General features: G+C 36.7%; 2 protein-coding genes across 2 annotated transcripts in view; one reads left to right on the forward strand and one right to left on the reverse strand.

Moving 5' to 3' along the window:
- The window catches only part of LOC137262277 (cysteine--tRNA ligase, cytoplasmic-like), a 263,287-nt gene that overhangs the window by 160,967 nt on the left and 75,252 nt on the right, over positions 1–27,068 (reverse strand). The window lies entirely within an intron of this gene.
- The window catches only part of LOC137262283 (uncharacterized), a 144,768-nt gene that overhangs the window by 81,246 nt on the left and 36,454 nt on the right, over positions 1–27,068 (forward strand). Inside the window, exon 2 of the mRNA XM_067800097.1 lies at positions 11,017–11,103. Within this exon, the coding sequence (XP_067656198.1) occupies positions 11,017–11,103 (87 nt within the window). The remainder of the gene's footprint in view (positions 1–11,016; positions 11,104–27,068) is intronic.

The raw sequence follows: 27,068 nt of genomic DNA on the forward strand, positions 1-27,068 counted from the left end.
TGATTGTAAACCACACGGTGGACACTTCGCCATATTGTTATCTGCTTCGGAACAAGGCCAAATTAATGAGCGAGTCTCTACATCTTTTCACCTGTGCTGAATAAGGTCAAACGCGCTAATTTGATCTCCATCAAATGGCAGAATCTATAGCAACCTCGAAGGGAGAATCCATCTAACTCAAGGAAATAGTCAGTCGATCAATCACAAGCCTCAAATGTTAAACTTGGGGGAATTTAGAAGCAAGAAGATGCACATGTAGGCTGAGATGGTGTTTTTACTGATGGGGCATTTCAAGACAAGCTATACTTCACTTCCCACAGACGACCAATGACATGCCATGCCTTCTTGAAGTAGTATATATGCAATCAAATGATTACAATACAGCTATTATGTTTGTGTATTTTGCATCGTTCTTGGTTGGATTTCAAATGTAAAAGAGTTTTTGTTTTTGTTTTTGTTTTGTGCAGCACTTGTAAGGGTTGCAGTCTGGATTGGAAAACCAATGACTGATAGCATGAGCAACTGTCCATAGGTACAGGATATGATGACACACAATCAAGCAAGTCTCAAAATCACCTGTTTAGTCTTATTGTGTGGCTCTACAAATGGATGCTGTAGCACATTGCAATCTTAGTGCTAAGGTGATGTAATAGTAATCTATTACCAGCATAAGTTGCTTTACACCAGGATGATGCTGTACAAATCCATCTTAATGCCTAGGTGATGGTAATAGTAGTGTTTTCCTATGACCAGCATAAAATGTTGTGCGAAATTATCTTAGTGCCCGGGTGATCACAAAGCCAATACCTTAACATAGGTTTACAGGAGGTCACACGGGTGAGACTTATGGACAACAGCACCCTTTTCTAACTCACAATCCTAACTGTATTGGTAAATAATGTCTTGTTTTCACATATAACACCACTGATAGTCACACCATGAGATCCTTGCAGAAGCTGGGCAGTGGGGTAGCCTAGTGGTTAAAATATTCACTTGTCACGCTGAGGACCCAGGTTCTATTCCCCACATGGGTACAGTGTATGACACTCATTTCTGGTGTTCCCTGCTATGATATTGCTGGAATATTGCTGGAATATTGTTAAAGTAAAACTAATCTCACTCACTTTAGAAGATAATCACTTTGACACTGATGGTGAGACTTGGTCTTTTGGTGAATGTATATACAAACAGAAAGCGACAAAAAATTATCACAGAGAACTATGTCACACAAAGGCTATGCAGGTGACATATTCCTCAGTTAGACTAAAAAGCACAGGACAAAAGAAAGCTTTAACAAAGCAGTTGTATGCCGTCAGAAAGATTTGGGTGGGGCTCAGAACTTGAATGAATGATTCGGAATTAACTTCTGCGTATTGAACATAAATTTCGATTCTCAATTATGATTACATTCAAGGTCCCTGCATAAATATGCATATTATGTTTTCCCTATATTCACAAAAAGCATTGATTTATGACAACATGCACTAGTCATAAAAACATTCGCTCCAGAAAGACATTAGCATAGCTTGAAACCCCAATCTACAAATGAGGCTAAGGATTTAGAAACAGTCACTGTTAATAACACAGAGTCTATATTCAGAACGAGGAAATGAAATCCAAACATAGACCAAAACACTGACAAAAGTAAGGACAGCAAACAGCCGAGGGGCTTTCTCGCAGATTCAATTTATGTTGAAAAAATCGGCAATTACCAAATGAATTCATAAGCTGTGTACACTAACAAGGAACGTGTGTTGGCATGCGTTGACTCGGGATAATGAAGCATACAATTAAAAAAGCCCACAAGTTCATCAGCAAAAGACATGTTTGTGAAAATGTCATAATGGCGAGAACATGCCCTGTTGAATAGATCACCAAGTGGTGGGTGAACAGAGAGTGATTTAAATCAAGACCGTTTTCCTACAACTTAAAAAATCTAACCCTCCACAACGAGGAGCATTGTTAATATAGTGAATATAAAAATCATATTAGTCTTGTTGTCTGGTAAAATAAAATTTGTAATAATATCATTCCATATCATGTATGTGTAAAACATACTGTGACATGAATATTTACCTTTCTTCAAACTTTTAACCATATGTTAAATACTATTGTCATTACTATGACGATATACCTTGATTTGTATTTATGAATACTGAGGTTGTTCTCAAACAGTTCATCACAGTGTCAACATAGTCTGCCTAGGAATCCCATTTGTTAATCTTATTTTATTTTTAGAAAACTTCCAGACTATCTAAATATCATTACTGTGACGCATTCCAATTTTTAAGCAGAAAAACATTAGGCTGACAACAGATTAACAAAATTATGATCAAGTCAGAATTCTTTCATTTACAAAATTAAAGCTGCAAAAAAATATTCCTAAATATCCCAAATCATTGAATTATCAAATTTAAGTCAACAAAAAGCATTTTACTTCATCAATTTTTGGAATCCAAATGCTGTTTGGATGGCCAATGAAAACTAACCACCTCTCAAGAAAATTAAAGGCACAGAACCACTTTACAAACCAAGTTTTTGAAAAATTTATTCTATCAAATCAAAATTTGAAAAGATGGACGCATGTCCAATATTCTAAAAGCCCAAGAGCGTGAATGCCAAGGGAGATGGCTTGTTGAACCTTTCTCAAAGATACACAGCATTCAACAGGCCCTCCAAACACTACACATGACCTGTCATACAAAAACTCTGATTCACGCGACATGTTATAGATCTCAAATGGTTTTTCTGCTATCTGTCTGACTCCCTTCTATCCCGTTTTGAAATTAGCAAATGATACTATTGACCTCAAAACCGACTCTTTCACTTGATCTGTCAAAAATTACACTTAATATGCTTCTATTACACCCTCTATGACTCACATATTGACCAAGTGCGATTGAATATAGTCTCTACGCCCCGCCTTCATTATAACGCTGTTGTAGTCGCAGACAAAATACTGCAGTAATTTCTTCATGGTGTACAATGTTCACATACCTGCAATACTATTTTTTACAAACCCTAAAAGAAGGTAACTTTACATTTATGCCTTTAATGGTCAAGTTCATCCTAACATTAAATTGAGGTGTGAGTTTTCTGTCGTAAGGGTGCCATGTCAATCACTCAATCACTACAGCGCTTAAAGTGTGACCGTCTGTTGCCATCTTTCACTTTGATTATGCCGACATGATTCAAAATCTGATCAAGGACTGATTAAGTTTTAGAAAAACCCTCCCCTAATCATGAACCTGTGGCAATGAAATTGAACTCCTATTAACTAAGAATAACACAAGGCTTGTTATTTCATAATCAGCATTCCTTTCCATGGTTGAACTTATTCAATCCAAGAGTGACCTCGAAAGATGGAACTTGCTCTCTGTCCTTAAAATCATTTGACCCTTCATGTCATGCCCCAAAATCTGCACAGCAAAATGAAGGAAATTTGACCGGTTTGGCCAATCTGGACTTGGTGATGAAGTAATTGTTTCATCAAACTTCAAACATCCACTTCTGTAGTAATTGGACCTTTCCGAAACAGACAACCAATATTTTACAAAATTGAGCATCAGAGGCCCTAATTGTTAATTCTATTCTGTGTTTGTACACATAGAGGTAGGGTTCCAACCGTCCGACATTTTGTTTTGTTTTGGAAAGTTCTCTTTCAATAAATGTGTACGCAAATGTCTCAGTGTTTGTAGAAGCAATTTCTCTCGTCAAATTACTGCTAGCTGTTTCGGAGTGACTCTCCTTCACCGCTCACTACAATTTACTTGTTGGGCCCTCCTATCCTTTTGGGCAAATATTCAAACTGAATTACCCACCAAGGATGAGCAATTACTGTGTCGATGTCATCGAGTGATGGCATTCAGAGTTTTCTCTGACCACTGACTATCAATATAATACACGACTTTTTACCAAAGTGGCTTGCAAGTCAAACGAAGTACATCTTCTAAACGCAAAGTACCTATCTGAAACCAGTAGATCTAATTGCAAACACTTTGCACGAGAGCTCTAAGTGCCTCTTGCTGAGAGGATAGAGGGTACGTTTCGACAATAAAGTTCACATCCTGTGAAATGTCTGTTATACTTTCAAGGTAATTATTGTGCATTAATGAAATAGTTCATAATTGGTACTGCTTGTTCAATATCTGATGGTGTTTATTTTTCTTTATCGATAAAAGACTTTTCTAATAAGCTTTATAACTAAGACAATCATCCAGAAAACAAAATTAAAGCAAAAATTGTTCATTTTAACAACTAACAAAAACTGTCACGTTTACAGTTTCAAAACACAATATTAACAAAAACATTAAAATTCATATTTTTTCCTACAATCCATTTTGTGGGGATATTCTCAGCAAAGTTAATTCAACCTCTGTCCAGGATGAACTTGTCTAAGAGAGGGCAAAATTCCTGCGTAACAGGATATTGGACATTTATAAGAAATTTTCATTTTGCGTGTCCAATGCATTTCTGGGATTAGTTTTTGCGAAACTAGCACATCATTTTGTTATCATGTGACCAGGCACTGATGCCATAACAATGCTTGATTTGATGAAAGTCCAGATACATTTCTTGTCAATTTCTGTCATGTGTATGTCAAAACAGCCAGTAATTGAGTTATTAGCCAAGGAGCAAGTCGGAGAGGCAAAACATATTCTGCAGATGTCACTCTTATTAGGCTCTGAGATATTCTCGGTCTTAACATAGAATGAGTTGAAGAATGGGCACCTAATACATTGCGGATGTAAATTAACTGAAATGGTTTTCGATATAAATTTTCTAACCATAATAAACACAGAACATTAAATTCTAAATATTTTTTCATTAAATTTGCATTATACTCTTCTCTTCTATTTTGTGATGGAGTCTTGCAAATGAACTGACAATCAAACGAAAATGGATTTGACCTTTAATAGTAATGAATAAACAAAATATCTATTTTTTGGCTGTGAAAATGTTTAGGCTAAAGATAATGTTGCACAATATTTCAACTTACGAAAAAATAAGAAATATTTTTTATAAATGTATTGTTGGTGATCAAATTAACACAAAATAACCAGGTATCATTTATGGCAAACATTTTAAAAACATAAACTTACTTGATGAAACCATATCTTTAGCCACAAACATAGGACTAAAATAAGTGAGGTATATCATTTGTGTCATTATACCAAATTTAATCCGTCAAAAAGTCTGAACATTTCCTTCAATAAAATTTTGTGTATGGTATATTCGAGAGCATGGGTGGTAAGTGCAGGACAGAATATTCTTAGAAACTGTATAAACTGTAAGGTGCTGAAAGTTTATGAAAACATCACAAGAGAGAAATCAGCAGGAATACATTCAACATGTTTCTCTGATATACATTTTAGAAGTTGGCAGTTGCTAAAGTAGACAGACACCATATGTAAAGCAAATACCTAATGCTATTTAGCAATGTTTCACTGCAGATGCTGACGCAGTCATCAAGCAAGATTTGTAAGCAATAACTTAAAAACTTATAAATTCATGTTTCTATGATACCTAAAACAAGTCAATTACTTTTTGACTTCTCTGTGAAAATTGAAGTCACAATAAATTTGCCCAGATTTATTAAACTAGGACCGTTTTCAGAAAACCAATGTATTTAAACAAGCAAAACACTCTGAAAGAAAACTTATATTTCTTCCATGAGATTCTTGATACATATTCTAACAAAAGCCTCCTTTTATCTTCCTTTTTCCCAGACAGAAAATACACAGCCATTTAGTTCATCCCTGCACCAGGATTGACGCAAGGATGATGATTATACTGGATTCCTGTTACGAAAGTAGACATTGGCTGAAATTGTATAAGGTGTTGACTCATTGTCCAATCACAAGTATGGTATATTAAGGCCTGAGAACTGTGGGAAATCCAGGTGTGCGAACAGCGATGATTCAACAGCATTAAGCCCAAATCTAAATATTCCTCCAAGTGCATTGCGCTATGGTGCATTACCATCACAATACAACCAGTTAGAAACGGGAAAGTAACAAGTTAGAAGGAGGCTTGTATCGCTAACTGTGATTGGCCATGTCAAAGGACAACGTAATCATGGCATTTCCAACACAGACATATTAAAGTGCAACAAAGACGCGAACAGACGGAAAAAAGGCATCTGAATTCGCTGTAATTCTCTGAACGAGCTATAAATTCGGATTCAATATTTCCTCTATTGTTCAACATGCTAATACCTTATGCTCCAGTCAACAAAAAGAAATAAATCTGCTTGATTTTGCCATCTCCGACAGCATTTCGTAATTAACGATAATGAGAAACGAATACACCCTGAATAGAAGAATGAGTGTGAATGAATACCTTTATTCATCATTTGATATATGGATGAATACATTTCCCAAATGCCTTGCAGAGATTTACAAAGATTGGCCCAAATTTCAATATGAAACCATCATGGTGGCAAAACTGGTGATCTTCATCATAAAGCTGATTTTTTTTAACATGCAATGTCTGGAAACAAATATTTGACTTGACATGTGTGTTCAAAGGTGTGAAAGCCTAAAGAACACATCGTCATTTAAGTCGTATAATTCTTGTGTTAATTGCGCCACCACGACTATGCACAGAAAACCACCATTGCAGTGCAACCAAGCATTTGAGAATTTGTCTGTCCTCAAATCTGTCAGAAATAATTATTTGGTCCTAACGGGGAGTTGACGACAAAATGATAAAGTGAGAATTCCTCTGAGAGACTAAGTGACTTTGATGGCTCACTAGGTATTGAGAGACAGAAGGAAATACGTTTAAATATTCATGCATCCCCCACACTGGTCCCACACAGATTATACCTTAATGAGTGAGTGAGTTGGGTTTTACACCACTTTTAGCAATATTCCAGCAAAGTTATGGCAAAAAGACACCAGAAATGGACATCACACATTGAACACATGTGGGCAATTGAACCCATGTCTTTGTGACGCCATGCGTGACGAACTAAGGCTTTAACCAACAGGCTACCCCACCTCACCTATCTCTTAATGAACTGATCAAGAAATGCTGGATTACTCTTGTCCAGTTTCTGAATTAAATGGAATGTAAGCTGTGGATACGAAGCTGCCACTATTGACGCTTTAGTTCTACTTGACTAACAACATACTTAATGTCCTATATGATTTTGTATGAAAAATCACATGGCCAGGTATTTTCATGTTCTTAATACAACATTTGTAGCTCTGGCATACGATACAATGTTCAAAAAGAATGCAGTTAAATAACAATGTGCATGCATGCGCATCTCTTAATACTTGTAGTATAAACTGATGCTGGTTTTGCAGCATGAAACTAACATAACGAAATGCCGCATTTGAAACATAAATCCCTCAGAGACACAGTGCAGTGTGAACAAAATAACATGTTTATGTCATTCTTACAGGTTTTAGGTGTAAACAATATACAAATTGCTTGAATAATGAGTTCACGGTACATGAAACAAGTAACCTGCAGACTCCAGATCCATACATTTACAAGGTCCATATCCATCCCTGCAAGTGTTATGTTCGGTAAGTTTTTACTCAAACTTTTTCTGGACAGGTAAACCAACAGTTCTTTTATGATACTTCTGCAGCCAAGATTACTAGCAAAAATGATTGATCAAACCATCAGTGAAACATTTGTGTGAAAACAAATGATGCTTTAACAAAAATGAATCAAACAGATGCTTGATTGTCATTTAAGATGATGCTATTCGATGAACATAAAGAATTTTCTGGGTTTCATACAAATAAAAAGCACATGAAATCCAGAAACTTCATCAAAATTCAAATGTTTTCATTTTGAAAATTATTAAATTGTCAGTCCAATGTGGCATTAGACACAGGCATCTTCTTCACTTCACAAACAGTCAAGTGGAAAATTGAAATCAAAATTAATAATGCAATTAAAATTAAAGGCAAAAATACAATCAAATTCATTTTTTAATACTGCAGTTCCGAAATTTTCTGTCTACAACACAGCAATCTGTGGAAAATCTGTCTGAGATATTTGCAAATATATTGCAAGATAACTGAGACTTGATACCTGAATGATAACTTGTTGACCAGTTATTACTGTAAACCAGGCAGGCAGCTGTTCAATCACTGATCTTTTCCTTATCAGAAGAACAATAGACTCCATGCCTCGCTGTGCTTTTGTGTGGGAGACGGCCTCATCTGCCATCACAAACCAGGGCATGCATGTCAGACTGTCATCAGACTTATCAATATACATGAAACGCAGGGAGGAAGGAATATAAAATGTCAGTGGAATTAACAGCAATGTTGCAGGTCTATACACCACATTGTACTCAATATGTCTTCTTTACTCATCTGACCTGACGCATTAAAACCAGTTCAGTGTATGCTTTCTTACTCAGAAAATGTTTACTCCATTCATAAAACTTCCCTGCCATTACATTTTATTACACAACACATTAAACAAACTGTGCTACAACATTTTGCACTGAGGTACCAGCTGTACATCAAAGGGAGGTAACTTTGATTTAATTTTGATTGCTGAATACCACAATAAGAAAAGTGTTAAATCACCAATTCGATCATAAAGGATGTCACTGATGGTATTTTGTAAATAGGGAATCTAATTTCAGTTTTGTGTACGTCAGAATAAATGATGCATTTATGAAGGATTGAAACAACATTTCCACAGACTGAGCTTTCACCTACTTCTAAACATGTTGAGGTGACTTCCTGTGGTGTATCTGTTGAATGTACATATCTACAAATGACTGTAATCAAATGTCATACAATACTTGCGTTGACCTGCAACACATCCGGTGGCAAGTTGCCATCCAGAACCTGTGTTGGTTGGAACCTTGTCAACAGCCCACGATTATTCACTGATCGAAACTATGAGAACAACAGACCACATGACCATGTGACTTCTTACAGTCGACCGTTTTATCTATGTGCTGTGATAAATGACTCGGTTCAAAATGTACCTCAACATCAAGAAATGGCAATCACCAGCTTAATGGATCTACACTCAGAATATTCATTACCCTCTATGACATATTTGGAGCATTGTGAAGTTCCATGACAATCATCATAAAAGTGCTAAAATGATATCTTGAAAATGTTTCTGATTGTGTCCATTCATTATTATAGTCATCACAAGTAAGTACATCAACATGTTTTCCAATTTATCAACAACTGATTTCCGTGAAATGTTTAAAGAAATACTGAAAAATTCATGTATCTGGAATACTGTGACTGCAATGCTTAGCAACAAACATCATAAAAGAGTTAAAATTATAACCAAAAAATTTTGTGATTTGATTTGAGTACTTTCACAGGTTTCATTACCATACTCCTGACTACAAAGTTTCCTAATTTATCAAAACTTCATGTCCCAGAAGAAAACTTTCAGGACTGGAGAATATAAAATTCTCTCATCTCTTAAGAAGGATTAAATGTAACATTTTAACAGTTCTGAAAAAAAAATGTAAATACAAAAAACTTGCCAGTTATCAAAGAAACTTTTCAAATCATCACACAGAACATTTATTATCATAAAGTAAGGTATATTCACTTAATCCATGTAACTTGCTAGTCTTAAATAAGATTAAGTCGAAAGGCTCAATATCAAATTTCCAATTTCATAAAGAGCTTTTCTTTATCTATTCAAAAGACATGTTCAGAATTTTAAAAAAGAATCGAAAGACTGAGAGCATGAGGAAAACAGAACAAACATTCACTTTTAAATTCAAGGATAGTTCAGGTATTAAAAAATGAATTTATGTTTTAGAGAAAAATGGAAGAGTGTTTACAAGGTGGGACCTTCCAACATTGGCAGCTGTGTGTATTGTATAAAACTTGCACTGCACGTGGATGGGATGTTTACATAGTATACAATATTGCACAATTGATCAGCAAGGTTTAACTCATATCCTGCCTCTTCCGTATCCAATGCCCGCCCAGAATAAATAATTCTCTCAGAGATTAGTGTAGATTTCTTTGTCTACTGTTCAATGGTGCTATGGATATATCATTCGCCATAGAATTTCTGATATTAGCTTTGAAATGTGGACGATCCGATTTCAACTATGCGTGCATAAATGTAGATTTAGGCACATGTCCGTGCATTCCGCTCTGAAATGTATCCTGGCCAGCACATCCAGCACACTTGTGGCCTTTTGTTTGCTAGCTGCATCAGGAAAAATAAAAACCTTTTTGATTTTATCCATCCAGTTAAGATCAAGGCAAACATGGTGCAGTGAATTTCACACTTTCCTGACAGTAGGTGTGAGACATAAATAGTGCCGATATTCCTGACAGTAGGTGTGAGACATAAATAGTGCCGATATTCCTGACAGTAGGTGTGAGACATGAATAGTGCCAGCTTACCTGACTGTAGGTGTGAGACTTGAATAGTGACTAGCTTACCTGACTGCAGGTGTGAGACATGAATAGTGCCAGCTTACCTGACTGCAGGTGTGAGACTTGAATAGTGACTAGCTTACCTGACTGCAGGTGTGAGACATGAATAGTGCCAGCTTACCTGATTGTAGGTGCGAGACTTGAATAGTGCAGGAGTACCTGACAGTTGGTGTGAGACATGAATAGTGAAGGGGTACCTGACAGTTGGTGTGAGACATGAATAGTGAAGGGGTACCTGACAGTTGGTGTGAGACATGAATAGTGAAGGGGTACCTGACAGTTGGTGTGAGACATGAATAGTTACAGCTTTGCAGGCTGTTGATGTGAGACATGAATAGTGCCAGTTTTCCTAACAATAGGCGTGAGGCGTGAACAGTGACTGTAGGTGTAAATCTGATTTCAATTCCACATGGCACAAGATCTGTGTTCATCAGTTATGTTCACACTTACACTCAATTAAAAAAAATATTTTTTCCATGTCAAGGAGTACTTCTGATTTGATTTTATGCAGATTTTTTAATGTCTAGTTTATTATATATGATCAGATTTAATCAATTTGTTCTACTTTTGAATTACTTTATAAAGTTTTTCTCTTCTGTTGCAGTAAAGTATGGCTTGTGGTACCGGCCCCCTCGGACCCCAGTAGAGGCGATGCAAGCAGGATATATTAAAATGAATCACATTTGTAAAAGTGAGTATCACCATCAATAAACACTGGAAATATTTTTCACCACTGAACCAATGTATGATTTATGATAATATTTAAACAGAAAATATCCATCATGTACTTATTTTTCCATAAAATTTAAGAATTTTCCAAGGTCTGCCCACAGATCAAAGGTGGTGATATGAGTTCTCATGTATTTTTGTTAATAGATTTACATAAAAAAATGATCTAATAAAACATATGCCCAATTTACCCCATGAAACATAAATTGAATTATTACATTAGATGTGTAATCATTTTACTGAAATCCTCTTTTAGGTCTGAACCCCTAAAATTCCCGTATGTAAAACCATCTCCCAGTAAAAGCAGTATTAACAATGGCCAATGAGTTAAATGTGGGATATTTTCAATGAGCGTAAAGCAATCACTGACGAAAGAGACTGGATGGTTCACGTTGTGACCACAAGGGGATGAATCAAAAGTCAGATTTATCGTCTAATGTCTACTTCAAACAAGTAAAATCAAAAATAACGTTTACACCTTGGGACATGTTGTCCGGTAATATAAACGCTGTTTTTCACAGACGCTTCAAAGGAACTCTCGTGATCTGATCATTAACAGTAATGGATTACCAAGGGAGGTAATAGTAACGAGTGTTCCACATGTGAAAATACATATGTTACCATTTGTACAGACTTAGACTTTGAATATGAATGACTTTGATAGTAACAAATAAAACATTTAAATTGAAAAGAGCCCCAGCATAATGGACATTCAGAACCTCAGGAAATCTAGACTTGCTTCGTTCAGGGTTTTAGGACTACAGAGAGGGCTTGTCAGTGGGGGAGATAATGTGATTCAGAGACTGTGAGACCATTTGTATCATGCAGTAGATTAGGTTTGAACAGGCTTATATCAAAAGGACATTTCCTGACTCTAAAAAGCACATTTTTAGCCATATTCCAGCTCAGGACACCAGGATTGTGTTTCCTGAATTCTATCCCTGTTCATACATCAAGCAGGCTTTTCACAGGTTTTCAGTGAACAATGGTTTCAACATCACACAACTTACCACTGAGGTAGCTGCTGCTTGTTACGCACAAAAAGTTGAAAGTGCCGTCTCACAATATGTATCACATAATGATCATCGAGATATGTGAGGTACCTGTATCATGACACTCCCAGTAATACTGCTTTCAACAATATTTCATCATATCATGTCATGCCTTGGTAAAGAACAAGAGATGCAAGTCTCACACATTTAGCACCTCAGTGAAACAAACGAGGATGGTGCTGACAAATCTAGAGGCATTATTACTTTGAACTGGGATTTGAACAATGATCCTGTAATGCCTAAGGGACATTACTCTGTATAGCATTTTGCAGCATTTTGGGCAACTTTGCCAACCGTGCCCATGCTCACAGCAGTCACTAGTGTGAAAGCATGGTGATCAACAGAAATTACATTGCCACGCTGGCTTTGTATAGACGTCACCTCTAGCGTATTAACCACGATGTTTCCTTGAACTGTCTGACTCTAGAAACAATTACCAGCTTATTTGGCTACCTTTGTCAAGAACTGAAAACATTAATTTCAACATCTTGAATGAACAGCATCACCAATAATAAGCATAAAGACGGCGTCAACTAGCTGCGTCTGCAATAAACTATCTCACAACCAAACGCCTTCTAATCAGTCACAGTCTGGGCAGTTTAAATCGTATTTCAGATTACGCATTGGTGAACAGTCAAGTGAGAAATTTAAGCCAATAGGAACCTACATAATGCAGTGTGCTCCTAATCACTTAATCATACAGGGTTTTTTGCTCTCGTGTCACTTTTTGATATCATCCATGTTCGCATGGCTGATCATTTTAAATACAAGGCTGGAGACAAAGTGGTGTAAAACCTAAGGGATTGAACTCAACAGATGACGGGATCAACTTGCCAAATACATGAATCAAATATTTGAGAAGAAGGATTTCTCAATATGGCACAATTATGTCCTTCAAATTACTTCAGTCAGAATATGGTTGAGGTCTGTAATAACGCAAAACATAGAACTCAAGAGCAATTTTGTCCATTAAGAGCTGATTTTATGATGAGAGAGTATTCTATAGAAAAAATATGTTCTTTGGAATGGACAAAAACACAGACTCAGTTGATGATGGAACACTATTTTTACTGCTTAATCATTTGAAATGATGCATGTCATGAACCAATGAAGAATATCATGAACCAATGAAGAATATTTTGAAAAAAGTTCAACTGAAGTACCTCTTTCAAGGACTTCAAAATGTTTTCAAAGTTGATCTGAAATACCACTATCAATACTACAATCTGAAACTTCTAGACGTATTCCCACAATGCTGCTGTAATTTGATACATAGAGCATGATTGCACCTCCAACAAACAATGAAACTCCTCAAGCAGAAATGATTTAACACCATTCTTTTAAAGAATTCAATATCCATGAAAACTTTTTTTAACTGATAAAATCTTTTCCTAAGATCTACCTGTCGATTCCATAACAGCTAGGCAGGTAGCTATGTGAATTCTGAGCTTAAAATTGTCAGAAAGGTGAAAATTATCCCCAGTTAACAATACAGTGGAAATCCCGATAAGACTGGCGTCACAAAGTCCTGTATCTTTGTATTAGTGGGAGGGTCCTTTGACAGGCATATAAGCTTGATTTAAAGTCCTTCACACACACAAAAAATATCGGTTGTAGAATCTTTGGTCAATTACACTATGGTACTTAGAATTCAACCTGCCGTGTAAGTTGTGCTTTCTGGCTGTCTAGTCTGCTGTTGAAAGCCACGTCTGCTGCTTTCTCCTGATTCTGGCTGTAAATTCCCACAGTCAGACACATCCAGACAGATCACGAGTCTCTAACGCTGTTCCATAAATAAAAGCCATCTTGATGAAAATTGAAAGTTTATAGCTGTGTTCAGTCTATTCATGCATTACAATGTTTAACAATGAGATCTAAAGAAACTAGAGTTCATCTCACAAATTTTATATCACCTGCACTAGGTGAATATGATGTTCAACCAGTGATCATTTAAGTGTGCGACCTCGCATGCATACACTACCAATCTTCAATAACAGTCCTTTCCTATTCATGTCTTAAAAAAAAACTCCGTAAAAATTGAAACGTTCTGATCATCCGATTCTTTGCAACACTTCGTGAACAGATAGAGTACTGATTACTAAAGTTTCAAACTTTATAACTAGGGTTGCCTTCTCAATGCTGAAATGAACTCATCAATATTTAATGTAGACTAAATAGAACTAGTCAATATGCAATGAAGACTGTAAATGGATAGCACTGTGATCAACTTTGTCATATCGCAAATCCGTCTCTCACTCCCATAATGCATCGTTTCTATATGTAAGTAAACCTGGAGCAAGATGAGGCTTCTAATAGATGCTATTTCCCTACCAGCTGTCAATATTTGTCTGGTAGGATGGTCAATTTACCCAGATTTCTCCAAAGTCATATTAAAAGTCATCATGTCTATGGAATAAGTGGTGAGGAGAGCAGTACCAAGCAGTTATGTCCCCAGACCTTATCAGATATCCATACCAGCACTCTTGAGACAAAATTAGAACAACTGTCAAAGAGGTGTGGACAATTGTAGATATGGATTAGTTGACTTTGGTAAATTTGGCTTTGCTACTAAGAAGTATTATTTACCTTCAATCAAGTTGTTTGCTTGAAAGTAGGGATGTCACAACTCAACAATACATCTATAACATCCTCAGATGATACAGCATTCAATACACACTAACCTGTATCATATTTGAATTGTGTACCATTTCACACAACTAAAATTTAAAACATGAGATGTCTTAGTTGTAAAATGTGCCCTTCTAACATTTATCCAAGAATATCTCTATTATTACTTAATGCTACATTTAGCTTGTGCAATGTTTCAAGACTTCAATTCTGTTCTAGTCATTTTCTAACTTATCTCATTGAAACCCAAGTTATTCTTAAATATTCACTCAAAACTGTCGCAATCAAGTAATGTACAGTAAATACACTCATATCAAACTCACTGAGAGCAAGCTCTTTTTAGATCCCAGCCATTTCCTGCATACATTTGTTAAAATAAATTATGATAATAAAAGTATGAATCGAAAGTAATGCTCCCTTTGAGTCTGAATGTTATGTACATACAAGACCACAGCTAAAGGCTTTTTGTCTGTTCTCACATGTTCAAACAAAAAATGACATTGTGTTGAAGTATATTTCTGGAGGCTAAACATTTACCATGAATGGTTAATGGAAGCACCAACACTGAATAAACTGACTATTAAGACTGTCTGAGTATTGTTTCACTATTAAGAAAAATACTTTTTAAAACTTCAAGCTAGAAAAGTTATGACATCAATTTTAAAATCATGTTTTAAAGCCAGTCCCATGATGCAGCATGTTTGTATCAATTCAACGCCACCTGGTGGCAAACTTACACCTAGACAAGACGACAACCAGCAGTACACAAACTTACTGCATAGGTTTCTAGTCAATAAGACCTATTGTCTCTATAATTGACACAACAGAGTTCAGTCGGTGCAAACCCCCTCAATACACACAACTCGTATAACCTCCGAGCTGGTTTTGTTTCTATACCTCATACGATCCATAATATCCGTCTGTTATTTTCTTACTTGCTTGTTCTCCTGAACTGAGCACTTATAGGTACTGGCAGTCCTTATTCCTCACTGTCATATTGATTACGACTGTTTTAATTCAGTCCTGTCTTATGTATGTGAGGAGATAGGTGGGAAGATTATCCTTCGTATTGAAAAAGTAATAAAAGGGGGGCCTGTACAAACACCAACAGCATGGCAATGCAGGAATTATATCACTCAAGTTGTTTGTCGACAAAACATTCTGGTCCTATATCAGAAAAATCATCAAACTTATCCCTGAATTTAAAAGCAAACAAACATATGGGGGGAAAGTCTGAATTCTGAAAATGCCTCACTTGATTTAACGCTTTTTAACAGACACAGTACAGCATATTTTGTGTTTTCTGTAATAGCAGTAGACATTCTTAGCTGTAAAACATATTGATTATGAGTTTGATTATAATGACAATGATATCAAATTTAATACATTTCAAAAGTTGGTATTAAATCAGAAAACTTTCAGTCAGACACATTTACCTGCAGTTTGTTTATAATTTATCACAAACAAGTGGATCTCCAAACCTGATTTATTTGAATTAAGGGGGTGAAATGTGAACTCCCTCATCAAGTGTTAAACCTTTCTTAAATGGTACACTTTAAATTTCAATGGCACGGAATGTACTTAAAAGCATGACTCACATGGTTATTAGCCAGGATGATTGACCTTTTGCAATATTTTCACCGATACACATTCCCCATAGTGTATCTCGTAACGTAATGTATTAAGTTCCCCACAATACCTTAACCCCAGTCGACGATTATGGCAACTATTTTATCTGAAACTCTGGCTCCAAGTATCTGAAGTTGGACCATTTTATTCAATCAGAGTCCAGCGCCATCTTGCTGTGGTGGAGGCCCAGGGGGACAGCTCCAGGAAATACTGATTGTTCCACAACTAATCGCAGCCATCTTCCAGTTTTGACACCTCTTAATTCGCCAAAATTACTACTTCAGATATTTGAGTCCGGAACTTGTCATTACAAAGAGTTGACATAAATTTTGGACTGAAAGGTATGGACTTTTGTCGTTGCTCTGCAACTCGGGCGACAGGAACTTGTGAGACAAATAGTTGCCAGAGTGGCAATATTGACAGTTGAAATTTTCCAAGGGTGAATGTATTCATTTTGGAATATTCATTAGGAAAACATCACCACTTCCGAAATTTAGAAGTAGTGATCAGGAAAATAGAATTTATTGCCCATGACATTTAATCTTCATGAAACCTTACTAGAGACATGTTAATTAAAGGTCAATTAAATTCATTAATTAAAAGGTAGCAGGGGTCGAGGAATAGGGCATAATTTGAAAATGAAGAACTGGAAGGTGGGAGTCGTTTCCCCTGGGCACAAAAATGGCTGCCATGTGATAAACAAAGAAACCGTGACACTGGTGAATATGCTTCATTATCTTCTCCCCCTACCCACCCGACTAAATTTTTTTCATCAGTTAAAGATTAAATCGAAGAGCATCACACACCCATGCCTTGAAGAACAAACAAATCAATTATGACGGAAATGAGAGGGTCTGATGAGGGACCAAATTGAAAGGATTGGAAATAGTCAACTTGCCGATAACTGTTCAGCAAACACAGCTACTTTTTCACAAAGGGCGTAAAATTGGAGAAAAGGTTAAATTAGGTCAGGGTGCACAGTACTCAGACTTTGGGAAGTGTGCATTGCTATTTGCCAAGACAAAACAATTATGTTCTATCAATGGTGATAGGGCATAATCATTTTCTGCGATACTTTTTCATCCCAAGTGATCGTGAGTGGTACCATGGTTCAGAAGCTGAATAATTTCAACAGAGGACAGACCATGTATCACTGTAGTTTACTACAGTCCTCTCACGTATCTAATTTACAGATCAAAGACACAACAAGAATGTGCCTTGGACATGAACATATTTGGATGAATAATACAACACAAAGTTCTTGAAGCTGTGCTCAAAATACATTTGTTGGTCAATACTGAAAATAATCAATGAAACATTCAGAACTTTGTGGGTATTTTTAATGTCCTCAAAACTCCAAAGTTTCTTTTAACCCTTCAAACCAACCATATAAGCTATTTAACAAAAACAACATTGAAAACATGGACCTTTAGTTCAATTTGTTCATATTGTTAAAAAAGTACTGAATGGAACGAGCAATTGAACACATGAAAGTACAGTGTCCCTACATACTTTTCCAGGTTTCTTCACCTGTTTTGTATTGAAATGTGCGGAAAATCTGCAAATAAATTATGAAACACTTTCACTTTGATGACTTCCCTTTCTCATTTCCACATGTAAATAATTTTTAGAAACCAAATTTGGAACAGATGTCTGCACAGTGACACCTCAATGATAGAGTGACATATGCTGCTCAACAATAGCTTGGGACAAAAAAAGTAATCTTAAATCAAAGAAGTGTAGTCTCTGAATAGTATATGAAGCTGATTAATTAAACTGCCACAGCAATGCCTTCATAGTGAGAGCACATTACCATCTGAATAACCTTGAGTGAACAAGTGATACATTTGATTGACAGCTGCCATTGATTACAAATCATTTACATAGTATTCAGGTCGTCCTACTGTCATATTGTATTTCCTGTTATAATTCATATGCTCACCATACGTACCCATTAGACAGGAAGTCAGCTTGAAGTTGCTACATTAGGTGGTCTTAAGCCAGCTCATGTTCCCCCCCTTTACAGCCTTGGTAATTATAATCTGTCAACTTTCCAAAGAAATTTGTGACACATAAATTAATACACAAGAGACAATGGATTGCAGTCACATTTACAGGATCTGAAGAATTTTCCTTCCGTTCCTTAAATGATATTCATTAGGGAGAGAGAAGTCATCAGTCTCGATCCAAATCTCTGAGGAAAACCGCGAACAAATCGCCATGTCGGTAATTTCCCATCTGCTGATGAAGATGTCACATAATCAGATTTCGGACCAATATCTCAATGATAATGCTGGTCGGTTGAGGATGAATGTCAAAAAATGTCACATGGATGTCTCGGACAACTAAATGCAATTTATAGTAACGGTATAGAGTTCGTGTAAAGAAGGGACATAACCCCACCTATTGTCACCTATAAGTCTACACACCGGGCAAATGTGATACAGTAATGTCTTTCAATAGTTCAATCATCCTGTGTATTAGATTAATGGGCAAGGCTGTCAAATGGAATCATGTTAATCCTGAAAATATCAGAAGTCTTCACGGCATCTATCCAATAAGTATTTCCTAATTTCCTTATCGGTCTACGATGTACATTACTTTTTTAGTGCCATACATTATTTAACATTATTTCCATGGACAGACTAAATCCTTCAGTTTCCACTGGTTTCACAACGTCACCTTGTCAAGAAGCATGTAGACATGGAACACTGAAATCAAGGGTTTCTGATTCCTATAACTGTTATTTTCAAAGCTAACCTCATTCACTAATAAGTCTTAGTGTCTCAATTTTATTTAGATCCAGTTTTCAGCTATATATTAAATCTTTGACCAGAAAGACAGAATAATCATCACAAGTTTTCCAGCAAGACATTTTTCCACAACCAACAAATAGAATAAATTAAGTTTGTCGTGAGTCAGAGAGTTTTTTTTAAAGAAGCTTATGTCACTGTTTCGCATTCAAACTTTTTCCAGCTATTTTTGTAATTTTCATGGCTTTTCAAGATTAAGACTTCAAACAAGCCTTTAAGCCTGTACGAACAAGTATTATGAGGGCAAGAATAGCATAGATTGATGTTAATATTACAAGCTTTCATTTGACAAGGAATTCCTGTGTATCTGATGCCAAAATTATCCCAAATACTTTAAAATATCCTTGTTTCAACAAATGGTGAAATAAAAATTACCAAGGAAATCTAAATCTACTCTAATTTTTATTTTTTTCCAGACAATACTGGCAACTAATCTGATAGCTGTTTGAAATGAAACAAACTTTCAGAATTAACTGAGACTTATTTCCTTGACTGCCCATACATGTATGGACTGTGTCATTAGTTCAAAGAAAGAATGAACTAAACTGTATTTGCGTTTAGAAAATCATGACTTCCAAATTCCCCATACGTAAAAAACACTGACACTACTTGTCTTTTTCACCTTCTTTGATGGAATTAAAACAAGTCTAATGCATTCTGTAAATAAACTTTGTCCAGCCTATGATTGCCTTATTCATGATGTTGACCGCTAAGGGTTGTATTAAGTTCTTGTTTCAGATTTGATCAAAATTGGCTGCAGATCTGGAAAAGTTGTCATGGACAAATGCAGCTGCATATCAGTTTCGATCTACAGCAGTAGCACGCAAATTTTGCACCCTTGTAAGGCAGAAAAGGTATCAGAAACATTATTGAGCATGAAATTAAAAGTAATTTGCTGATTAACAAACACAAGGGTAGAAAAAATTGTATTTTGAACAATTACCACAAATTTGGTCATAAGTACACCGCATACCTGTTGACAAGGAATTGATTTAATCCACTAAAAAAACAACTTCAACCTATCAAAAATTAGTTATATTGGGAGATCAAACAAAACAAGGGGATGGATGTGCGTGTAACATGGAAGCAGGACACATGATGCCTCCAGATATGTCAATGTGCATTATTGTGAACAAGTGACACTGAGAATAAAACTCTCAGATTGTTTTTGTGACACTGCTTCACTTTTGAAGGAAATTATTGCAAGATGGCCACCAGTCGAAGGTTGCTCAAAAGATGAACTCACTGAGTAGAAGAAACAGCTGATAAAAGTGTGTGTGATGCGTGATATGCACGCTTTTTAAAGTGTGAAACTGCAAAATTTGAAATAATGCATTCAAAATGACAGAGTGCGGCTTCTAATTTGGTTTAAATTCAAATTGATCATTTGGAAAGGAAAAGCAGACAAATCCACAACTGAGCACATCTGGCGTAAAATAAACACATAATTTGAAAAGAAACATAATGTGACATGACATGTATTTACTTTAAGCATGCTGAGGAAAAAATTTACGAGTAGCCCCATACATTACCACTATTTCAGTGCTGTCAAGATATTGCTCCCAGCATTTATCTTGCATGTGAGCCAATTACATTAAAAACCTATTTCCAAAGTCTAAAGCCACTCCATCACTGTACCTACAGTGGTCCGATCCCCCATCACAAATAGATAATGTTATGATCCCCAAAATGATGATGCTGCAGTAATCACGAAATAACAAACCGACTTAATTACTTTCATGGAAAGTCTGATTCCATGGAACAATAATGGATCCTTCAATTCTTTTGAAGTGTTTTTTTTCTCTCTGGGACAATTGAAAGACAGTCTAGAGAGGGATCACAACCAATTTGTAGCAAGTAGCATTTCGGGCACATCAAGCAAAGACAAAAGAGGACTGTACCAGTGATTCAAAAGTAACCTTCAGTGATCAAAAAGTGACCTTTGACACTAAAATCTGACCCAGAATTACACTCGTGGAATGCCGCAACCCTTTAATCTCAGGTCGCGTCACCTGTCTAAGACCAGGATGTAGCCTCTCTCTTTTACTCTTATCTAACTTAAAACCTCCATTTTCTTAATAAGCCTGGTTACCACAGCGACATCAAAGAGCCAGTAAGAATGAACCTAATGAAGCTTAATCTTGCAAACATAAGCACGTTCTGAGGTGACGTATCTACAAAAAGATGTGATGGAAAGTCTTTCACTTCCTGCACTGTATTATAGACCCACTGCCTGAGATTATTGGCAAAGTTTCTTTGAGCAAAGACGCATAAAAGTTGTTTTCACACAGGATTTGCAGGCTCTTTGACAGCGTATTAATTTTTTTATGACGTATGTACCGTGAAATCCCTGTCATTCCCAGACAAGACGACAAACATGGTTTATCAGTTATTGTACGTGTTGAATTGGAGAGCTCAGGGAGATGGCACAGGTCAGAGGTTAGGAAGTCAAACTGAAACCGTTGACTTCCTCTATCTGCTGAACATACGGCACTTGCTCAACTTGCGTCTGTTGAAAGCTCTGTGAGGAGATCCTGTATCGGTGAATGAGAGATGGAGTTGTCTGGTGGCCACATTTATTGAGAGGATTTACACCACCTTTAGCTATAATCGAGCAATATCACTGTAGGGAGGCCAGAAATGTTCTTCACAACTTGTACCATGGGGATTTGGCATGACAAGCCAGCACTTTAACCACTGAACCACCACCAGAAGTACAGGATTCACTTTTCTTCTGACAGTTGTGTAGCCTAGTGGTTAAAGCTCTGCATGTCATGTTGAAGGCACGAGTTTGAATCCTCACATGACTTTGGACAGTTGTGTAGCCTAGTGGTTAAAGCTCTGCATGTCACGTTGAAGGCACAAGTTTGAATCCTCACATGACTTTGGACAGTTGTGTAGCCTAGTGGTTAAAGCTCTGCATGTCACGTTGAAGGCACGAGTTTGAATCCTCACATGACTTTGGACAGTTGTGTAGCCTAGTGGTTAAAGCTCTGCACGTCACGTTGAAGGCACGAGTTTGAATCCTCACACTGAGTAATATGGCTGAAATATTGCTGAAACAGCATTGGAATATTCTAACGTTACCCTCATGAGTTTTTTTAAATGAAGAGATTGCTGAATACTTAACCCCCATGTGTGACTCACTTATTAATTACTCAAACGAAATCTTGAAATAAATGCTAGACAATTTCTGCTGATTTGAATGCGACATTGATGCTGAAGACTCCATCTAAGCTATCACACAACTTTATTCTTCAGTGTATAATCAATGAAATTTATATCCCAAAAATATCTAATAAATGAAGTTAGGTTTTATTACTTCACAAACACATGCTTTATGTTTTTCATTAAAATCCTCCGCAGTTTCTAACAAAAGTAAATCCTATGAATGAATATAGATTAAAATAATGCTATAGCACAGTGCAAAACAGTGCATCACTAATTCTAACCAATGCTTTTATGAAATTGATTATGTAATTTACAACACCCTAAAGATTGCATTAATGTCTCGCTGGATAAAACTGAACCTCAAAATTACATTATCCTCCAAGACACACCAATTATGGCTGCCTCAACTCATCTCAAATGACCTTTGTGTGCTTCAACTTTGGGTTGAAATTCAATGGATAGCAGATTTTGTCATTTTATGAAATGTGTGCCCCAAATCATCAGAAAATGGCAGTAAAAGATAGTGGGATAATGCTTTGGAAAAAAGAAATTGCACCCAAGTTTTTTATAAACATGTACAGCAAACCTGTAGAGTTCAGAGTAAGGATTGACTGGAGAATGGACCTGATTAACTTAAAGGACGGTATCATAATTGACAGACTTCCATTCCATAACATTTGCTACCGATATGGTCCAAAAATACCAACCACAAGTAATGTCGTTCGCTAGTCCAATCAATTTCCAACTAGTGCTACTTTTTCGCCAAAACCTGGCATCGTTGTTGATTTTTGTTGACAAGTAATGATACGATTTATATGACTTTCATCAATATTTCGTCTATGAGATCCAAGGGAAAATGTTTTGGAGGGTAATCGAGACTAGGGTTAATGTTTTATATTTACCCTTCGCTTACTTCTCTTTGACTCAGTGTTATAGTGAGGGAGCTGGTTCCATGGTATTCCCTGCTTCCTTGGTATTCCCTTTTATATGACAACATGTCAACTAGATATGGAGGGAAGCTTGTCGTGACTAAGGTCTAGGATGCAGGAAAATGAAGGGTCAAATTGGTCTTCAGCAACCCATGCTTATCGTAAGAAGTCACAAACTGGATTGGATGGCCAGACTTGCAGATTTGGTTGATCATGTGATTGTATCCCGATAACATAGATCAAAGATCATGTTGTTGATCACTGGATTGTCTGGTCCAGACTCAGTTATCTATAGGCCACATGGTGAGACCCAAATGGGAAAAAGAACCCAGAAATCCAGGATATCGGGAACTCATGATCACATTGTTCTGGCTCACCCAAAGGACAAGGCTGTGCAAACACGCTGTAGTACCTCATGGCCAACCAAGTTTCCATGTTTACAGAGTGAATGATATTTATTAATTTATACTTGGACAAAGAAACAGGTACAGGTTAAATTGAAAGTGGATTGTTACTTGTGTCTTTTGTGTTTTGACATGCTGAGAACACTGATGATCAATCCCTCGGGAGTCTACCTCTCTTCGCTTTTAGTGCTCCAAAGTGCATCATTAAACATTAATTCTCAAAAAATGTTGTCAGATTTTCAGCAAATTGACTCGCGTGATGAAACTTGTGTTCGCCATATTGAGCTGCATTTAATGGAAGCTGACACTTAATAATCAATGTATAGAACTTCTGAGTCTAGAACCTTTAGTACCTTGAAGAGTCGTTTGCTATTGTTATTAAAAGCCTTACTCAGCAACATTTTAACTACACAACAACAGCCTGTTGAATCTGGACCAGACAAACTCATGAATGATAACCAAAACAACATCACATGTTGTAAACATGTTCATACATTTAATAATTTCTTACAACAATCTGTTCCAACGTGAAATTTCCACACTGTAAAAAAGAAACATGAACACGTCAGGTACAAAAAGATTTAAAGTTGTCACAGTTTTTACATCGTAACGGCAAATGTCAAGGCCAAAGACATATCAAAGGAAGACTTCCCAATGGCACAAGTATTTACTTGCTTCCCAACTTGTATCTGATATGCCTATTCCAAACTGGTGTTTATCGTCTACATAAAAAACTCCTGAAATGTAAACAAATTCTGATGAAACCATTTTCCCTTACAAATAGCTGGAGAATTGACTCACTGAGTTTTCGAGTAAGAATATGAACCCATCAACTTCTGCTTATTGTCACTAAATGGATCTACTGTTAAAATCATATGTGAAGGTTTGTGTTAGACTTGGTGTTCAGCAATCCATGTTTGCCATAACAGGGACTCGTGAAGGTCCCGGGGTAGAATAGGCCTTCAGCAAGCCATGCTTGCCATGAAAGGCAATTATGCTTGCCGTGAGAGGCAACTAATGTGATTGGGTGGTCAGACTCGCTGACTTGGTTGACACATGTCATCGGTTCCCAATTGTGCAGATCGATGCTCATGTTGTTGATCACTGGATTGTGTGGTCCAGACTCGATTATTTACAGACCACCGCCATATAGCTGGAATATTGCTGAGTGTAGTGTAAAACTAAACTCACTCGCTCACTGCTATAAAAGGCAAGTAACAGGATCGGATGGTCAGACCCACTGACTTGGCTGAAACATGCCCCAGTATCCCTATTGCATAGATTAATGCTCATGACGTGTAATCCATGTTTGTTAAAAGAGACAATTAACAGGATTGGGTGGTTAGGCCCACTGACTTGGTTGACACATGCCATAGTATCCCTGCTCATGATGTCAATCATGGCATCATCTGGTCCATACTCAGACCTTGATTGTGAAGCTGAAATATTGCTGAGTACAGCTTAACACAAAATCACAAACTGCTGGAGTGGATCAGTGCACTTCTCGATGTAAACAATTTCTGGAGCACCAATCAGTCAACGACAGCTAGCAGACCGCTGCTTCATGTTCCACTCCATTCATGCCTACCCAGGAGTCACTGAAAAAATGTCTCCGGGCGCTTTGAAGTTAATCCCAAATCGGCAAAGAGGGACAATTTTCTGGTGGTTCTCTCCCTGCTGAGACAAAGCGAGACTGCCTGAATACGACCTGTTACGAGTGATTAAAGACGACAGCTCGCCATTGACTTTATTCAATTACTCATTTTTTAACGGTTATCCACTAGCGAAGTTATACCTCCCAATACTGACTCACACTCTAGTTTGAGTTTCGGAATGCACAACAAAATGAGGTAAAGATCAAGGGAGTGATCTATCTATTATCTACATCACGATGTTGACCGTCCAGGTAATGATGTTTGATAGGGTTTCAAGTTGTTATAACAAGCAGGCATTCTCTATCTTAGTCCTGTTCTACAAAACATTGCATTATTCACAGGAAATTAACACCTACATGTGTCTTCTGCTCATACTAGATGTTTTGAAAATCCCAAATCTTACCCAGCTTTAACCCATTATTTAACAGTGTAACAAACAGGTGATCTATTCAACATTCTAGAGTGAGTAAGTTAGGTTTTATGCTGCTTTTTAGCAATATTCCAGCGATACTGGACACAGAAATGGGCTTCAAACACTACATCCATGTTGGGAATCGAACCCAGACCTTCATGTGACAAGGAAATGTTTTAACTATTAAGCTACTCCACATCCCCTTGACATTTGCTGGAAATTGGAAAGCAATAACAATGCTGTATACTGATCTTCTAGTTTTGATTGAGTCCCTGAAACATTACTTGGGATTATTCAATGAAAGAAAGTGATCTTTTTTCTCATTTGAAGCCTTAATTATAACCCTAAGCTTTTGGACAGATGCAGTGAAACTCATTCAGATATTAATATAACATACTCTGTTTACAATTGAACATTTGATACAAAATCATCAGAAGAGATCAGATAAAGATAATGGAAATATGTTTTTCAGTGACAAGAATTGAAAAAACTACACAAGAAAAAACCCAAATGACACAAAGTGATACTAACTTCAAATGAAATGAAACCAACAGTTGAAATTCTTCATTTTAAAAAAAATTATCACATATAAATTGTTCTATAAGTGTTCACTTATCATGGTCAAAGACTTTGGTTCGAATTCGAACAAGGGAACAATGTGTGAAGCCCATATTCAGTCAGTGATACTACTGGGCTGCTGCTTAAGGTGATAAAGCCGTATTCAGTGAGTGATACTGCTGGCCTGCTGCTTAAGGTGATAAAGCCATATTCAGTGTGTGAGCTATTCTATGGCAGCAGTTCCAATATTTCTGTCAGGGGAATATACTACTGGGAACTGCACCTGGATACCCAGTCAAAATGACACGTAAAATGGCAGGCATCTTCAAACAATTTTCCAGCTACAACAGCAAAAATGAATGCGCCAAAGAAGAACAATCGACACAAGTTGTACAGCAACACAAACATACCAAAAAGTGTTTCTTAATTGGCACTAACTTTCTTGTGAAATTGTGTGTAAATTAATAATATTTTCAGAATTCTGCATTTCAGATTAGTGTTTGTTATTCAGCCAGGTGCACCTGCAACACCATGAAACAACCATGGCAATAGACGCTATAAACACTAAGTATTGTTTTCTATAACAGCATTATTGAATGTGCATGAACTCGATTCATGTAACCATAAATAGTTGTACACACACTGTGTGTAACAATGTCTCCAAAGACAAAAAAAA

Source organism: Haliotis asinina, chromosome 14, assembly GCF_037392515.1.
Source record: "Haliotis asinina isolate JCU_RB_2024 chromosome 14, JCU_Hal_asi_v2, whole genome shotgun sequence".
Classification (NCBI taxonomy): domain Eukaryota; kingdom Metazoa; phylum Mollusca; class Gastropoda; order Lepetellida; family Haliotidae; genus Haliotis; species Haliotis asinina.